The sequence below is a fragment of the Hyperolius riggenbachi genome, chromosome 2 (genome assembly GCF_040937935.1).
Source record: "Hyperolius riggenbachi isolate aHypRig1 chromosome 2, aHypRig1.pri, whole genome shotgun sequence".
Classification (NCBI taxonomy): domain Eukaryota; kingdom Metazoa; phylum Chordata; class Amphibia; order Anura; family Hyperoliidae; genus Hyperolius; species Hyperolius riggenbachi.
The window spans coordinates 494,076,227-494,094,884 of record NC_090647.1 but is presented as its reverse complement, the minus strand read 5'-3'; the positions used below and the strand labels follow the sequence as shown (position 1 = coordinate 494,094,884).

At 43.5% G+C, this 18,658-nt stretch overlaps 1 protein-coding gene and 1 long non-coding RNA gene across 5 annotated transcripts in view; one reads left to right on the top strand and one right to left on the bottom strand.

Moving 5' to 3' along the window:
- LOC137544946 (uncharacterized) overlaps positions 1-3,026 on the bottom strand; it is a 28,480-nt gene extending 25,454 nt beyond the window's left edge. Inside the window, exon 1 of the long non-coding RNA XR_011025948.1 lies at positions 2,893-3,026. This is a non-coding gene — a long non-coding RNA (uncharacterized lncRNA). The remainder of the gene's footprint in view (positions 1-2,892) is intronic.
- Positions 3,027-13,862: 10,836 nt separating this feature from the next.
- Positions 13,863-18,658, top strand: part of KCNJ15 (potassium inwardly rectifying channel subfamily J member 15) — a 153,724-nt gene continuing 148,928 nt past the window's right edge. For 2 of the 4 annotated variants that reach the window (XM_068266038.1, XM_068266039.1), the window contains exon 1: positions 13,863-14,085. In XM_068266038.1, coding sequence (XP_068122139.1) covers positions 14,030-14,085 — 56 coding nt within the window. In that variant the 5' untranslated portion in view covers positions 13,863-14,029. Of the gene's footprint in view, positions 14,086-14,121; positions 14,243-18,658 lie in introns of those variants that run through there. The other 2 variants (XM_068266041.1, XM_068266040.1) reach the window with 1 other exon arrangement.

Sequence of the window (18,658 nt, the reverse complement as noted above, 5' to 3'; positions counted from 1 at the left end):
GCACCTGGAGAGAAGGCACAAACAGCTATGGCAAGAACACCTGAGGAAAAGCAGCACCCCTCAAAAGACAAGCCGCGGAGAACAACCGCGGCAGCCGTCACAGGGGGCTTCTGCTGCTCCACGTTCCCATGGGAATGTTCGTGGCTGGGGGGAGGAAGAATGGCTACACTTAAACAATTTAAAAATACAACTATCTAAACTTTCAAACAATTTAAAAATACAACCATCTAAACTTTCAAACAATTTAAAAATACAACCATCTAAACTTTCAAACTATTTAAAAATACAACCATCTATCATTTTCAAACAATGTAAAAAAAGGGCAAAAAAACTTGCCCTCCGTAAAACATTCTTGGCAAATGCTTTCGACTTGGTTTGTCTTCCACTGGCTCAAGGGTCTATCTGACCACAGATGCCTGGTCTGCAAAGCACGGTCAGGGCAGCTACAGCATGGGTCTCAGCAGGCTCCCACTTCGGGCCGGAATCCAACCTTCATTCCCCGCGGTGACAATGGCAGACTTGCCCTCCATAACGGATTCCCGTTAAAGGATTTAAAGTTAATTCATTTCAAATACACAGCAGGGCCTCGAAAGTCCGCCTCCTGTATTGTTATTTTTGGTCACTACCTCGGGGCGGGCGTGCATGCCCTCCTTGGATGTGTAGTGGTAGCCGTTTCTCAGGCTCCACACCGGATTCCATCCCTCATTCCCTGGCAAGTACCCGGGGTCACAAATGGCAGACTTGCCCGCCTCCATATGATTCTCGTGAAAGGAATGTGGTGTCATCTTTGCCCGCCATAACTGGTTCTCGTTCAAGGATTTAAAGTACATTCATTTCAAATACACAGCAGGGCCTCGAAAGTCCGCCTCCTGTATTGTTATTTTTGGTCACTACCTCGGGGCGGGCGTGCATGCCTGCCCGCTGCCCTCCTTGGATGTGTAGTGGTAGCCGTTGCTCAGGCTCCACACCGGATTCAAACCCCTCATTCCCTGGCCATTACCCGGGGTCACAATGGCAGACTTGCCCGCCTCCACAGGATTCTCATTGTAGCGGTACTGAACAAGTACACAGCAAGTAGAAAATGTAATTTAAAAACAAAACATAAGCTTTTTAACAATGCCATGGAAAGTTGAGAAGGAAGTCACACATTACCTGACATCACTGAGTGAGGAAGAGCAATCTCGCCATGTTGCGCAGTAGTCCAGCATGGCCGTCACTAAACAGCTGTTTGCGGTGCGTTACACAGTGAGTTTGGTGTGTCAGTGTGAAACAGTACTCTTATTACACTCCCTGATTGATGTATACACATGCAAGATGTTTGAAAGCACGTTAGGCCTGCAATTTAGCATTCAATGTGATTTCTGCCCTTAAAACGCTGCTTTGCGTCACATCCAGATTTTTCCTCGGGACTTTTGGCATGTATCCCACTCCGTTATGCCCCCCTCCAGGTGTTAGACCCCTTGAAAAATCTTTTCCATCACTTTTGTGGCCAGCATAATTTTTTCTATTTTTCAAAGTTCGCCTCCCCATTGAAGTCTATTGCGGTTCGCGAACTTTTCCGCGCACCGAACCTTCCGCGGAAGTTCGCGAACCGAAAATCGGAGGTTCGCGACATCTCTAGTTATGAGTAGTGTTAAACTGAACCTGAACTGAGCAAAATATAAAATAAACACATGATGTGCCTGTCACGGAAGAGCCGTGAGAAAAGAAAACGCTATCGCAATCTGTGTTTTGCACTGATTGTCGTGGACGTGCCAGATCATAATTGGATGTGTAGGTCCTTGCAGTCAAGCCTGGGGGTCTCTGTTTTTCTTTGTAGCTGATGGAGCTCTTTTCATGAAGTCCCCTTTTGTCTCTGACTGTCCCAATGTTCGTTCAATTAACTTGGTCAAAAGACGTTTCTTCAAGGAACCAATCACATCCAGGTGTGAATTGCTGAGCTGACAAGATACCATTTGGTGGTTCCAGCAAAAGCAAGCTTTCCACACAGCAGGGCTCCAGACACGGTGGAGCCATGCCATCAGCATAAATGTAGTATATGATTTTAGCCTGTTTAAGGAATACCGTTTATATGAGAGGTATGAAAGTTATATCATTCTGCTGGTCCGGATCTGGTGAATATTTTAATATTAAATTGGGGCCACTGACATACCCAGTTACCGAGGTATGCAGCTGCCTCATGCCTGAACATGTTACCCTAATCAAGTTTGATGTCCTAAGAATTGTCATATTCTAAAGAATATGAATCTGTGGTTTTTATGTGTGTGTGGGACGCGTAAGCTGAGTTATGAAATATGTCATATTGGGTGAATGGAAAATGTCCCACCCAGAAGGGTAACTGCCCCTGTCCAGCCCCTGGGCTGAACCTGAGATCTCACCCAAAAATGTGGGTCACTCAAAAGATCTTGACAGGGAGTCCTCCAAATTCCATCATCACAAAGGCATGCTGTTGCTCTGAGAACTGAGCAGCGGCCATATTTGTTTGAACTTTTCTCCGGAAACAAAGGAACTTAATGTGCATACCCAGAAGGACATTTTCACCTCAGCTTAATTATCCGTTTATTTCTTCCCTTACTTTTATTTTTATACTGCACTACTATTGTCTCTATAATTATTGATTTTAATGATTTTCTGTATATATTAATTATTTATATTGTATTTATAATAAAAGACATCTAAAAGTCATTTATTTGTTCAGTTACCCCTGCTATTCAGAATCCTAGCGTTCCGAAGAGCTGCTACTACTGTTGATAGCTAGATAAAATAGAGTGTGTTTTAACTGTTTTATTTGCAGGTATTAGTATCAGTGAGGTTAGGTCTTCTGCCCTTCTGCAGAAGTGGTGGCAGTTTTATACCCTGAAATAGTGTGTAATTTGTGTTACTGTTACTCACATGCTCCTTTTTAGCCTGTCTGCCACCAAAATTCCAGTGATTTCTGCGCACCGATTGCGACCACAGATTGCATGGTCTGTGTGCTGGAACCGATTGGAAGGCGTTGTGTGGTCTGGCCACCGGGGGGCGTGTGACAGTACCTGCAAATGAATATTACATACTTAACCTGCTGTAAATTCCTCTCAGTAGCTCACAATTTTCTTCTTACAATGATTCCTTCCAGTTCTGACAAGATATTGACAGAACTAAAATATATTAGTTGCTGTCAGTTATAACTGAAAGAACAACTGATGTGCAAGATAATGTCTCTGTTTCCTTATAGCACAAATGGGCTATATTACCATTTTACAGTGTGCTGACCAAGAAGCTGTTATAGGGCCATTTTTAAAATTGAGGACAGAGAATTCCATTGATCACAGCGGACAAACAGGACGCAGAAGAGGAGAGATTGAGGAGTACACTACACAGGAGGTAAGTATGACGTGTGTATGTTTATTTTGACTTTTAATTTTCAGTTCCGGCTTGCTTTAAAAGGTGGTGCCATTCTTTTATTACCCTGAGGGGCCAAGCCTAACTTTCTTCATTAATAAATACATTTTGCATCAAATTTATTGGTTGAAGCTGATATTGACATACTAATGGGACAGTTACACTCTTCTAGTTCTGCCATTTTCTCAGATGCTTAAGATGACTACTAGTCTTCTGCTTTACTGCATTCCAAGGAACAATTCTTTTAAAGTACTTGGCTATATAAGTCTGCTTTTTGGACTGTTAGTAATCAGGATTTCAGTGGAATCCATACGGACTAACTTAGCATTCCAAAATATTGTTGCTTACAAATTTTCACTAAACTCAAAATGCTATTTTCGATTTTGAGAATTTTTGGGGGCGAAAGTAACTTGTATTTTCACATTTTTTCGCAAAAACATGAAAAATCTATATTTTTACCATGCAAATTTTTATTCTGAAAATGTGATATTTTTACGGCAAAAGTTTGCGAAAAAAGCAAAAAATAACAAAACTTCATTTGGATGGCATTTTCGCTCAAAAATCCAATTTAACATTATTTTTGCGAAAATTAATGTGAAAAGAATTGTGGCATTTTTGCTCATCACTGTTCCAAAACCTTAGCACAATGAAGTTATGAAAGATGTGGATTTTTTGATGCAGCTCCTTTGTAGTCACCGAAGTTGCTAAAAGACAGGCCTGCCAAGAATGTATGTGTCTGGAGCAATAAAGATTTGTAGAATCCATTGAAGCTTGTGTGTACCCAACTAGTGTTGGGCGAACATCTAGATGTTCGGGTTCGGGCCGAACAGGCCGAACATGGCCGCGATGTTCGGGTGTTCGAGCCGAACTCCGAACATAATGGAAGTCAATGGGGACCCGAACTTTCGTGCTTTGTAAAGCCTCCTTACATGCTACATACCCCAAATTTACAGGGTATGTGCACCTTGGGAGTGGGTACAAGAGGGAAAAAAATTTAGCAAAAAGAGCTTATAGTTTTTGAGAAAATCGATTTTAAAGTTTCAAAGGGAAAACTGTCTTTTAAATGCGGGAAATGTCTGTTTTCTTTGCACAGGTAACATGCTTTTTGTCGGCATGCAGTCATAAATGTACTACAGATAAGAGGTTCCAGGAAAAGGGACCGGTAACGCTAACCCAGCACCAGCAGCAGCACACGTGATGGAACAGGAGGAGGACGGCGCAGGAGGAGAAGGCCACGCTTTGAGACACAACAACCCAGGCTTTGCATGAGGACAAAAAGCGTGCGGATAGCAATTTGCATTTTGTCGCCATGCAGTCATAAATGTAATACAGATGAGAGGTTCAATAAACAATAAACAGTAATTGGTGTTGTCCAGAATGCACACAATGCGTGGGTCGCGTTCAATGCAGTCCTAGGCCGAAGAGGTCATAGCCTAGGGTCACAAAAACCTGTTTATTTGGGCAATTTCAATGGTGGCGAGTCTGACGTACATAAATCGCAGCAATGGCCGTTAGCAACATCTGAATCTCACGAAATGTCTCATGCAGGTAGAAGACATATTGTTAGACTTGGGCTCCAAAGATGGGTTCCCTACATCTCTGCAAACCAGAGTTACAGGGCTCCAAATTTGGTAAAATCCCCCATAGGCTTTTATTGGGCCTCCTATTTACAGTTCCAAAATCTCACATCTTTTCAAAGGGCAATTGCTCAGCAGTGGCAAATTTTCTAGCATTGTAGGGACCCTTAGGGGGAACATGACTGGTGAGTTTCGGGCCCCTAGGCTAAAGAGGTCATAGCCTAGGGTCACAAAAACCTGTTTATTTGGGCTATTTCAATGGTAGTTATGCTGACGTACATAAATCTCAGCCATGGCCGTTAGCAACGTCTGAATTTCACGAAATGTCTCATGCAGGTAGAAGACATATTGTTAGACTTGGATTCCAAAGATGAGGTCCCTACATCTCTGCAAACCAGAGTTACAGGGCTCCAAATTTGGTAAAATCCCCCATAGGCTTTCATTGCCTCCCTATTTCACTTTCCAAAATCTCACATCTTTTCAAAGGGCAATTGCTCAGCAGTGGCAAATTTTCTAGCATTGTAGGGACTCTTAGGGGGATCATGACTGGTGAGTTTTGCCACTGCTGAGCCATTGCCCTTTGAAATGGTGTGAGATTTTGGAACGGTAAATAGTAGGCCCAATGAAAGCCTATGGGGGATTTTACCAATTTTGGAGCCCTGTAACTCTGGTTTGCAGAGATGTAGAGACCCCATCTTTGGAATCCAAGTCTAACAATATGTCTTCTACCTGCATGAGACATTTCGTGAGATTCAGATGTTGCTAACGGCCATTGCTGCGATTTATGTACGTCAGACTCGCCACCATTGAAATAGCCCAAATAAACAGGTTTTTGTGACCCTAGGCTATGACCTCTTTGGCCTAGGGGCCCGAAACTCACCAGTCATATTCCCCCTAAGGGTCCCTACAATGCTAGAACATTTGCCACTGCTGAGCAATTGCCCTTTGAAAAGATGTGAGATTTTGGAAAGTGAAATAGGGAGGCAATGGAAGCCTATGGGGGATTTTACCAATTTTGGACCCCTGTAACTCTGGTTTGCAGAGATGTAGGGACCCCATTTTTGGAATCCAAGTCTAACAATATGTCTTCTACCTGCATGAGACATTTCGTGAGATTCAGACGTTGCTAACGGCCATTGCTGCGATTTATGTACGTCAGACTCGCCACCATTGAAATTGCCCAAATAAACAGGTTTTTGTGACCCTAGGCTATGACCTCTTCGGCCTAGGACTGCATTGAACGCGACCCACGCATTGTGCGCATTCTGGACAACACCAATTACTGTTTATTGTTTATTGAACCTCTCATCTGTATTACATTTATGACTGCATGGCGACAAAATGCAAATTGCTATCCGCACGCTTCTTGTCCTCATGCAAAGCCTGGGTTGTTGTGTCTCAAAGCGTGGCCTTCTCCTCCTGCGCCGCTCTCCTCCTGTTCCATCACGTGTGCTGCTGCTGGGTTAGCGTTACCGGTCCCTTTTCCTGGAACCTCTTATCTGTATTACATTTATGACTGCATGCCGACAAAAAGCATGTTACCTGTGCAAAGAAAACAGACATTTCCCGCATTTAAAAGACAGTTTTCCCGTTGAAACTTTAAAATCGATTGTCTCAAAAACTATAAGCTCTTTTTGCTAATTTTTTTTCCTCTTGTACCCACTCCCAAGGTGCACATACCCTGTAAATTTAGGGTATGTAGCATGTAAGGAGGCTTTACAAAGCATGAAAGTTCGGGTCCCCATTGACTTCCATTATGTTCGGAGTTCGGCTCGAACACCCGAACATCGCGGCCATGTTCGGCCCGAACCGGAACATCTAGATGTTCGCCCAACACTACACGTGACCCGTTCGGCCAATCACAGCGCTAGCCGAACGTTCGGGGAACGTTCGGCCATGCGCTCTTAGTTCGGCCATATGGCCGAACAGTTTGGCCGAACACCATCAGATGTTCGGCCGAACTCGAACATCACCCGAACAGGGTGATGTTCTGCAGAACCCGAACAGTGGCGAACACTGTTCGCCCAACACTATGCCCAACCTTTGTTGATTGAGCTCCATCTTTTTAGTGAAAAAAATGTTTTTGTTTTCTAAATGTCAGGGGGCATTGCTAGGATCCTATGAAATCCGGAGCACTTTTGTGCACTCCAGCCAGAAAATGGGTGTGGTCATGCACCAGAATATAGGTGTAGTCGTGGGTGGAGACAAATTTACATGAACTTAACAGCGGTCTAAGTAGGCCTGCCCAGCAAAATGTTGGATGAAGCCCCCTCTCCATTGATAAACATAAAACATTGAAGCATATCATATAAATAGGCAGTGTCCCTTAGACATAACTAGACAGAGTTACCTGGCTTCTGTGCTGGCAGTACTGGCTTTCTGCTGGGTGGGCTGACCTGTTGCCAGGTTATCTGGCAATTTCCCCATAGCATGACCCTGATTTTCTAGTGGACCCCTCCAATGCTTTCATGTGTCTCCCATTGAGACACCACAACTCCCAGCATGCCACCACAGAAGAGCCACAGCTCCCTGTATGCCCCCATAAAGGCACCACAGCAGTGCCCAGCATGCCCTCCATTAATGCATCACAGAGCCCAGCACACCACCACAGCACCCAACAAGCCCAAAAAGTGGCACCGCAACTCCCAGCATACCCCGATTGATGCACCACAGCTCCTAGCATACCCGCCATTGAGGCACCACAGCTGACTCTGCCTGAGGGACATCCGGGGCACCCCAGAATAGATCGGGGGCACGTGCCATTGATCTTTGGGGCTAGCAATGCCCCTGCTAAATGAACATGTAAAGACTCTAAGCCAGTGTGTCTAAGTTAAGGTATAATGGCCCATACTCACGGGCTATAATTGTCACCCCAACCACAGGTCGCCCGTGAGTATGGCGCGCGCACCCCAAACCATCGCTGCTGTCGCCAGGCGATTGGCGCGGTCAATCGCCGCAACTTCGCCGCAACTGTTGCTAGTCCGCGTGTGTATGCGGACTAGCGACAGCAACCTCTATGTAGAACACTGCGCTTCCGGCGGGGGGAGCGGGGGGGGGGACGTCGGCGACAGCTTCCGTCACACCGCTGATCCCTCTTCCGCGTGTGTACGCGGAGGGACCTGGAGACGAGCTGTTGCCGGCCTGTAGCGCACACGCTCACTTGTGCTAGCGACAGGCCACAAATGTAGCCCGTGAGTATCGGCCTTTAGAGTTAGCTGTAACTGCATCAAATAGAACCATTTTGTAGAGTAGGGAAATATTTTAAAGCATGGCAAATTTTTATTGCTGACTTTTATTTTCTGTCCCTGGATCTACCAGTTTCCTATTAAAGTCACAAAGCTCCATGCGAGTCCAAGGGAAAGAATGATGCAAAATTTCTCCAATGGAGACATGGATAGCAACCGGGACATAACGTTAATGTATCCCCCCCCTCCGGCAAAAACCTTCAGTACGGGCTCCCTTAACTCCCCACGTGTTGCCCCCCCAAGTGCGCAAAAGCAGAGGTACCCTGTGTGCCCAGCCTCCCGAAAAGCACAGGCTTGTGTCTACTGGTTCTGAATGGTGTACGTATGTACGCATCGCCGGTGAGTTGGGAACAGGGCAAGCCGAATGAAAGCTCTCCCTCTGCTGCAAAACTCCCCAGCGGTGTTAAAAACTATTCCCCCCTCCAAGTTGTCGGGATGCAGAAGGAGATGTAATTCAGGGTCCGGGAACCGCATTAAATTGCTCTATGGGGCGCCTAGCTTCGGCGCTCAGCGCTGAGCACCGTGCACCGAAACAACCTGCTTCACCTGAGTGCCCCAGCCCTTCTGATCTTGCAGAGTGGTGGTAGCAGAACCACCTTAGTTTACTTAATTCCAGTTGCGTGGCAGGTTCTCCTCACTCTGCCACAATGCCTACCTTCTTGTGCATGTGACACGTGACATGCATCAGATGCTGCAAATAGACAGTCTGTGCAGGACAGAGTTGTAGTGAAGAAGAGTCAGAAGGACCTGACCCACCTCTGGCACATGGTTAAGTTGACACTCCGCCGCTGCTTTGCACCTCACCACAGGAGCCCCTGGGCCTATGGATAGCAATAAAATATCCCTGGCTAGCAGTAAAAATTTGTATATTTTGAAAATTCTCTCAGCTTAACATATTTTTAATGCGAAAATTACTTTAGAGAAGATTCAAGCCCCTCCCTACCCCATCCGTTCAAAAAAACAGAATTTCGTCTAATACGGAATTCAGCAATTCTGACCATACCTAACCAGGAGATCACGCTTCCTACCTGCCTGCTGGTGGAAAACAAACACATTTTACAAGGGGGAAAAGGCAGCTGTTTCTACAAACATTTTAGTGAATGTAAAAATTTATGATGTTTTTGCTGCAAAATTCCATTCAGCAAGAGCATTAAACCATCCCTTGTCTGCACATCAACCCGTGTTTTCTTTATGACTCAATTTAACCTCCCCAGCGTTCAATTTCCCCAGGATTTATGTGCAAACAGTGATAAAATTTATTTTTAAAACTTTTTTTTCCTGTAACTTGCCAAAATGTGTCAAGCAAGGGTCTAGTATACAGTGCAGGAGAGTATTGATGTGTATGCACGTTTATACTGTTCACAGCATGTTTTTTTGAACGGACATTTCTGTCCATACCGCTAGGGAGGTTAATTACTATATTTCCTGTTCCAGCTGATTAAGTCTACTGTATAGTTACCGTAGTCTATTATTTGTTCTGTGCTTCAATCAGCAGAACTGACAACAGACAATAATAAAAAGTCCGCTGAAACAAAGGATTTGATGTTTGATCGCTCGAACCACAATTTGTGCGCCAGATTATGCAAGAAACGCAGGAGATGATGTCCGCCTTGAGCTTTTACTAATGAAAACACAGACACCTAGCTATTAACAGGCATGTATTAAGCAACCACGACAGATGTGATGGGATTTTGGGCATTACACAACTGCATTTTGTAATATTCCTCTGTAAACAGATGCAAGTCAAGATATGCAAGGTCAGACCTGTGTTGGGTGGCTCGGTGGTGTAGCCACCTCTCACCTGCAGCTCTTGGTTTGAGTTCTCACCCGAACCCTATCTGCATGCATGTAGTTTTTATGCTCTCTCTCATTTTGCTGGGTTTCCTCAGGGCACTGTGGTTTATTCCTCACATAATACCCCAACTTCATCCCTCCCGACTTCCCGCCTGAAAATTGCCCTAAATCTATGATAGGGACGTAAGACAATGGCTATGGTAGGGTTTGGATTGTGATGTATACTCTGTCCCACCTCTCTCCGCCCCCCCTTTTCATTGACAGACTCCAGTTACAGAAAGCACCTCATGATAGAAACCAGTAACAGAGAACCCCCTATGGCAGACCCCAGTTACAAACAGCAACCCGTGTTGGACCTAAAGGTGGCCACTAATGATCCAATTTCTAGTGAAAAATCATTTGAGCGATCAGAAAATTCTGATTCGAAGAAAAATTGTTCACTACACCATCAACGAACCAATCTTTGCTTCCTATCCATCACAACCAACAAGAAAATCCAAATTTTGATTCGATGAAAATCCAACCGGACGACTATTTTTATAATCATTTGTAATCGATTGTGCCCATAAACAGAGATTATTTACAACCAATCCGAACAAACTTTCTCATCGCTCAAACTATTTTTCGTTAGAAATTGGACAGTTAGTGGCCACCTTTAGAATCAAACATCCCTCAAGTAACAGATCAGACCTTCAGCTCTGTACACTGCCCCTCACTGTTACTATGGCTGAGGTAAGGCGACAGTACTCAGGTGTTCAGATACTCTTCAGCCAAGTCAGCATTTATACCCTTCCCCCCCCCCCCCCCCCCCCCACACACACACACACATTATTTTTCAGCTGTGCAGCATGTGTCCCCAATGATCTGACACCCAAGGCACATGTCACGTTAGACCATGTCCTATTCATTTTTCTCTGGAGTTTTCTCCATGGGGATATTTTCAAACTTTACCAGTAAAACCTTTAACGTGCGTACTTGGCAGTTTTCTGCCCAGTCACTGTGGCGCAGAGTGAGCTGAGTGACGGCTCTCCCTGCTGCCAGTGAAATTCTGAGCATTGTTAATCACTATTCACCCTCCAAGCTGTAGCCACTTGGAGGGTGAAGTAATTTGGGGTCTGACAATTGCTGGAACCCTGAATTACGGTTACACGGACCGCACACTATAGCATTCCGGCTATAGTGGCGCCGATTCAGGCTCTACGCGGTGTGCCAAGAAGCCCTGCCTTGTTGAAAGAGAGTCTGAAGCCAATTAAATTACCTCTTTATCTTGTACAGTTAACTTAAAGAGGAACTGTCGTGAAAATCTTAAAATTTAAAACGCATACAAATAAGAAGTATGTGTCTTGCAGAGTAAAATGAGCCATACATTACTTTTCTCCTATGTTGCTGTCACTTACAGTAGGTAGTAGAAATCTGACATTACCGACAGGTTTTGGGCTAGTCCATCTCTTTATGGGGGATTCTCAGCATAGCCTTTAGTCTTTATAAAGAGTCTTTATAAAGACATTCCCTGAGAAAGATTTATACAATGATGCTGGACAGCCTCCATGCTCACCGTACACATTTTTGGCAGTTGGACGGAGCAACTGCCATTCACTAAGTGCTTTTAAAAATAAAGAAAACCCCAAGAACCCCCTATGAAAAGATGTGCTGTCCTTATGCTGTGTATATGTCGGTCATTATGAAATAAATACGAATTGGATATAACATCCGCTGAGGGTTGAGTCCTCCATGGCCTAGTTTCTCAACATGCGGTACGCGTACCCCAGGGGGTACTTCTGATGGTTCCAGGGGGTACTCAGGCTTGATATACTGAGAGTTTTAGAAAATTATAATCCTATATAAACACCAAATTAGTATTTTTTTCTAATTAAAAGCAACCGTAAATGCTTGGAAATTGTTTAGAACCAATTATCATGTACTACGATTAAATATGTATTTGTTAAGGGGTACTTGTGATAATATTTACTATGCCAGGGGGTACTTGGTGAGTACAGGGTTTTATAAGGGGTACATACCAATAAAATGTTGAAAAACACTGCTCTATGGGAATTGCTGTATACCTGGAACGTTGGACATTGAGGGGTGTGATGGACCTCTCATCCCATTAGGACTCCCCGAAAAATATATATAATCCTGAGGCTGGTGGACCATCCTTTTACATTTTAAGATGGGCTAGTCCAAAATCTGGCGGTAATGTCAGATTTCTCCTACTTACTGTAAGCGACAGCAACAGGAGAAAAGTAATTTATGTCTCATTTAACTCCGGGAGAAACGTACTGCTTATTTGTATATGTTAACATGTATTTTAAGATTTTCACGACAGAGGTCTTTTAAGCATTAAGATCAAAGCTGATTCGCTGCATCCCCACGGCAGAACAAGGTATTTATCCCCCCAAAATCGCGGGGCAAAATTTCACGACTTTTCAGGTCGTAGATTTTGCTGCCCGGGGAAGGCAGGACTTTGCGCTGTAGCTCTGCCTCCAGTGCAGTCAATCTCTGCTGAACTCCGCCTCTGAAGTGAAAGAAGACTGAGAGGGGTGGGGAGAGGCAGAGATTGACTGGAGCAGAGGCAGTGCTACTGTGCAAAGCTCTGCCTCTTCCAGGAAGCAAAATTCTGTGATAGGATTTTGGGGGAATAAATACCTCATTCTGCCGCAGGAATGCAGTGAATCAGCTTTGATCTTAATGCTTAATGTAAAGGAGAGATCCACAGACATGTTTAAAAAAATAAAAATACTAATCCACTTACCCGGGTCTTCCTCCAGCCTGTGACAGGTAGGATGCGCCCTCAAAGCCCCTCTGCAGGCTCCCGGTCTACTTCGGTGGCTCACCCGACCTGGCCAGGCCACCGGCAGCGTCGAGGGCACGTCCTGCCTGCCACGGGCTGGAGGAAGCCCCAGGTAAGTGGATTAGTATTTTTATTTTACCGTGAACCCTCCCTTTAAGAAAAAATGGTAATTTAATTGACTTCAGACCCTCTTTAATACTAAGTTTGATATTACTACTTAACTACTTTTTAAATTACTAAGTGCTGAAAAGATATTTTTTAGATAAACTGAAAAATTGTCTCCTAGTCTTAGGAAAAAATTCAGGAGAAAAAGTCAATTGGATAAGGGCCGTTTATTTATAAACAAGATACATCTCTGTTGCCCACTCAAGTTCCCTTTGTCTTGCAGCTCCCACATTAGGGAGGCGTATGAATGTAAGAATGTATGAAGAACGACTACATTTCCATGTATTCCTTCATTAATAATAAAAAAGCATTGTCTTCATGACAATGCAGACTTGTAGTCCACAGGAAGTAGTTGGTGAATAATAGTAAGACCACAATCTGCTCACAGGATACAACTTAAGTCCCAGCGGGGCTGGATTTAGGCCAAGGCCGCCTAGGCCATGGCCTAGGGCACCATAGGGGCAAGGGCACCAGAGCAGCAGGCTAAACTGGTGCAGCATTTGCATCAGCATCAGCATTTGCACCAGCATTTGGAAGGGGGGAGGGGTCATCTCGCTACCTATACTGAAGCGGGGTGGCTAGTGACAGTGGTCTAGGGCGGTAAAGAGTACAAATCCGGCCCTAACGGTGTTAAGTCTGCAGAGAAATGCGCTCGACTACAAAACTTTGGAACTTCCCAACATGATTTCTTTGAGAATTTGCCTTGTTTAGTTTTGGGTTTAACTCGGCTTAAAGTTTTGTATCTGCAAAGTTTGGAATGAACGTCACCTTCTTAACCATCCAGCAAGTTTATCAGCAGGAAAGCAACAATCTTTATGGGGCTTGGCCATTCATTAACTTCTGCAACTAGTTCATATTTAAAAGAAAAAAAAAAGCCACACACACTGCAGTGTGTCTTAGTAATTAAGGAGTTACAAACAGGTTGCACAGCAGTGGAGATCTTGTAAGTGCAGCTTGCTTCTGGCATTCAGGTGTGCCTGTGTGTGTGAACTTGTGTCTGCACACTGCTCCTGGGAGTCACTCATTCTCTTGCCATGCCACAGTGTGAAGAAGCTGGAGTTTTTCTTCCTTGACAAATGCTTCTGCTGCTGACATCACTGGACTCTTCTCAGATTCCACTTCATGAAATCAGGTACTTATAACTCAGGCTTGAGCAAACTTGTTTCTGGTAGAATCAAAGGAGAAGCGAGGCGGCGTGGTAACCTCAGCTGTGTTTACTGAGAGTCTGTCCCTCAGCAAGGCATGGCTTAGCGTCTGCCCAAATCTGTGTACACTAGGCTCTCCTGCAGGTAAGGTGCCATTCCTCTTACAGATGTTTTGTGTTTAAACGAAACGTTGGCTGCGAGTCACTTCTATAGGTCGGCTCAAACGCTTTCCTGTTTAAAGTTTCAACACACTACAGTGTTAAAATTCCACCTGTCTGCGCTGTACTGAAATGTTGCTAGCATGAATTTATTTTATGGTTGGCTTGATGCCACTGGGCAGGTTTATATGTTTATATTCAACGTATTTCGTTACAGCTGACATTTTGTTAAATGGATGTTTTCATTGAGTTTTTTAAGACAAACTCCAATAGTTTTTTTTTACACATACCTGCGTTTTGTCCATTTCTGTCAGCTCCAGCTATAGAGTTCTAGAGGGCCAGTGTGACTTGGTGGCATTTGTGCTACTCTGTGGCTAGCTGGCGTACAGGTAGGCACATAAGTCAGTCGATTGTTTTTGGGGGACAAATTTGATCTCTGTGATCAAATCTGTCAGAGATCTATTGACCTACGTCTTGCCGACTGATAATCTTCTGATTGACTTTTTATGGACTTAATGTGTTATTGTTGGTGGTGGGTACTGGGTAACGAGGATCCACAGCCAAATTGCTTTTTAGTGCATCAACAATACAAAGCTATGATTTCAGCAGTCTGATCGATTTTCTTGACCAGATATCTACTAAAAACAAATCAAGAATGAATTGTGCAGTTTTGTCCATGATTTGCTAATCTACTATCAGCGAGTATTTTAATTATTTTCAAAACCAAGACACTATTGAAACTGGAAATGAGGAGGCACTCTAATAGCGTTTTCAAAGTTGTGTTTTAAATCGGTTGCCTTAGATACACTATTTATCAATCCTTGTGTAATTAGATTAGGTGGTGGCCAGGGCCGTAACTAGGGGGGAGCAGCGCCTGCAATCGCTTGGGGGCCCAGAGGTGTGAAGGGCCCCAAATACTAACCTTCCCTTTCTCTGTTACTCCAGATAAGGTATTTTTGTGGCTACACTTGTTATCGGCATCAAGATCCTGATGGCCACATTTATTTTAGGACCCTTGTGTGATGGACCCTCGTGTGGTGAGGGTCACCATGTGGAGGAAGGGGAAGAGCTGTGAACATTATGGGGGACCCATCAAAGTTTAAATGGGGGCTCCAGGATTTGTAATGTTGGCACTCCATAAATGTGACTATTTTCTGTGGCAACCATTTGGGTGCAAAGTACAGGCATACACATAAAATGATCTGAAACATCAGCTGATTGTCACTTAACCAGCTGGAAATGTTTGGGTGTTTGTATGTTGGCCTGACTATCCCTGCCATGGCCTGATGCTACTCTGCTAAAAAAAAAAAAAAAACAAGTAATCCACCAGATTGCATATTTCTGTTTACCCTCAAGATAAAGTGTTCCAATTCTTCTTCCTCACCAGTAAGCAAAGTATGTGCATGCTTGGCCATAGCAAGTATTGATGGCGTGAAATTTCTATTACACGTAATTACGGTCAGCCATACGTAATTATGATTTGGATATTCAGCTGATTTGGTGTAATCCATTCGTAATTTCACGTAACTTTTGCATAATTTCATACCGAATCATGTAGAGGTTAATAGCAAAGCCCCTATACATACTATTGTCACCAAAAATTGCTATGCATGTTAAGGAGAAGAGTGGAAAAAAGGCAAAACAATCATTTTTCAAAAAGGACCTTGTAGTTTTGGGGAAAATTGATTTTAAATATGCAAAGGGGAAATGGTTTTAAGCTCAAAAATGACAGTTTAAGAAAACACATTTTTCCTTTAAACTAATTTGTTCCCACTATTCTCTTTAACATACCTAGCAATTTTGGTAATCATAGCATGTATGGGGACTTTTTGCTTACCTGCTAAAGTCGGCATAAAATTGCACGAAAATGACTGAAATTGTGAAATTACGGTTCCTGATTACATAAAATGAATTATGATTTTACCCTAAATTTCACATTTTGATTTTGCACATAATTGCAAATTATTATGCAAAATTACACCTATGAGAAATTTGTGCTCCTCACTAATAGCAAGTGTGCATGTTTGTATGCAGGTCTTTACCAGTAAGCAGAGGGGGTTAGATCAAGCATTACTCATCTGACTATCGCTGAAATCCAAGAGAATTTGTTTTTAATAATTTTATTTCGGTGATGGGACCCTAGAGATGATACATTTCGATAATTCTGAGGCACACAGTGGGGTACATGTGAAGCTAGACCCCAGGAGATCCTCATGTATTTTTGCTTCAATTCTAAAAACTCATATCGGACCATTGAAATCTATAGGTGGTTCAGAGTTTAGATACATTGTTGACACATTATTGCAGATAGTTGTACCTTGATCCACATTCTAGACTTGAGCCGCTAAAGCTGGCTAAAGTGAAGGGAAGACTGTGTAGAGTTGCTGGTCTCCCATCAGAAGCCCCCTTGGGTGATGGATCAATGAATGCTGTGTACAGGGGTAATCCAGGATAGACCAAAAACTAGCCGCCATTGCTGATTACCGCAACTTATTTACGCATTCCGCTACCGATTTACGCATTCCGATGTGGACTTTTGGACATTTCTGCAGACTTTAACATTGATTTTCTCAAAAACTACAATGTCTTTTTGAATGTTTTTTCCTCTTGTTCCCACTTTTATCCTTAACATACCGTGAAAAAATGTTGTTTCTAGCACATATTGAGGCTTTGCTATTAACCTCTAAAGTAGGTGGCATACCGCATATCGGTAATGCGGATTTTTCCGCATTTTACATTACAGTCAATGGCTGCTGACTTTAGAGGTTAATAGCAAATCCCCCATAGGTGCTAGAAACATCAAATTTTCAGGGTATGTTAAGCAGAAGAGTGGGAACAAGAGGAAAACATCTTTCAAAAAGACCTTGTGGTTTTTGTGAAAATCAATGTTAAAGTCGTCTGAATATTTTAGTGATTTCCGCAAAATCCGCCCACCGAACTTGTATTACCGATTTCTTAATTCCTATGCGGAAATGCCATTTCTGATTGAAAATGCAGAAATACTATATCTGCGGAACCGAACGAGCAAAACTCACTAGACTTTCCACAGGCTAAGGAGATGAACAAAGATTTATGCACAACACTGACAAATCCTATGTAAATCGAACTGAGCACTTTTTAAAAAAAAATTAAAATAACAACTCTCCTCATATGGGATATTCATGATGGTGTGTGCTGTTGGGGGTGCGAGGGTTTGGGGAAGCACCATTACTTACCTACGGGGTGCTGCTCCTCTGTCCCCAGCCCATACGACATGCGCCCTCTTCTTCACCCGAACATGTGAGCTTCTCCTGGGGTTTGTAATTCCCGACAGGGTCACGCATGTGATGCATGCAGAGAGATATAGTCAGTGGATGCCAGTACTATGCATTATCTCATGGATGTGAGTACAGTGTACTCGCATCCTTACATCTCCCGGCATGCATCATGACACGTTCGCGTGTGACCCTACTGGGAGTTACAAATGCCGGCAGCAGCTGATGGTCGGATGAAGAAGATGGCGCATGTTGTGTGGGCTGGGGCCAGAGGAGCAGTACCCATGAGTAAGTAATAGTGTGCTTCCCCCACCCCCGCACCCCAATGGCACAACATTACAGAGTACAAACCTCCCGTTTGGGGAGGTTTATTTAAAAAAAAAAAATCAGTACTCAGTTAATTTTAAAGTTAACCTAAACTGAGAGAAATATGGAGGTTGCCAACTAAAGATGTAGCCAGGAGGGTGAAAATGACCGCAGACTGAGAAAACTATGCTGGGATTGGACTCCAGCTCCAATACTCAGGTGTAAACAGTCTTTTGTTCAAGGTTGCAGGATGGGGGACATGACAAAATAGGCTATCAAAAAAAAAGATGTAATATTTAAAAAAATGTCATGTCTATCTGTATAAACCTTTCCAGAGCTTCCTTTTCTATACCTATCATTCTTACCTGAAGTAGCTTTGGATGCACAATCATCATGCGCTGCACAACCAACTTATCGCTGTCATTTTTCAGATGCACAACGTACTAAATAAGTGCTCAGTGGTGCTGGTAGAACATGGCTGGGGCATATAAAGAAATGAGAAAAGGGTGCTTCGTTTACGGAAAAAAGGTTCAACACCTCTTTCACCAGTTCTTTTATTATCAGCTCCTTTATATGTTGGTCTTTGCTTTCTTTTCTCTCCAAAACTTGACCAGAGTTCTGTCTCATTATCAGAGTTTTCCAAGTTATAAAAATCACAGAAGATTGTTCAATTTACATCTCCAACAAGCAACAAAAGAGGTGTAATCCCAGGGAGGATAAGCAGACTCAGAACACCACATGACGTTCAAATGGTGTTTATCCAGTCGTTGCAACTGTATCCACCAACATTTTTTTCAGGGTCCATGCAGGCATGCAAGGCACACATTGTCGAGTATTACCAT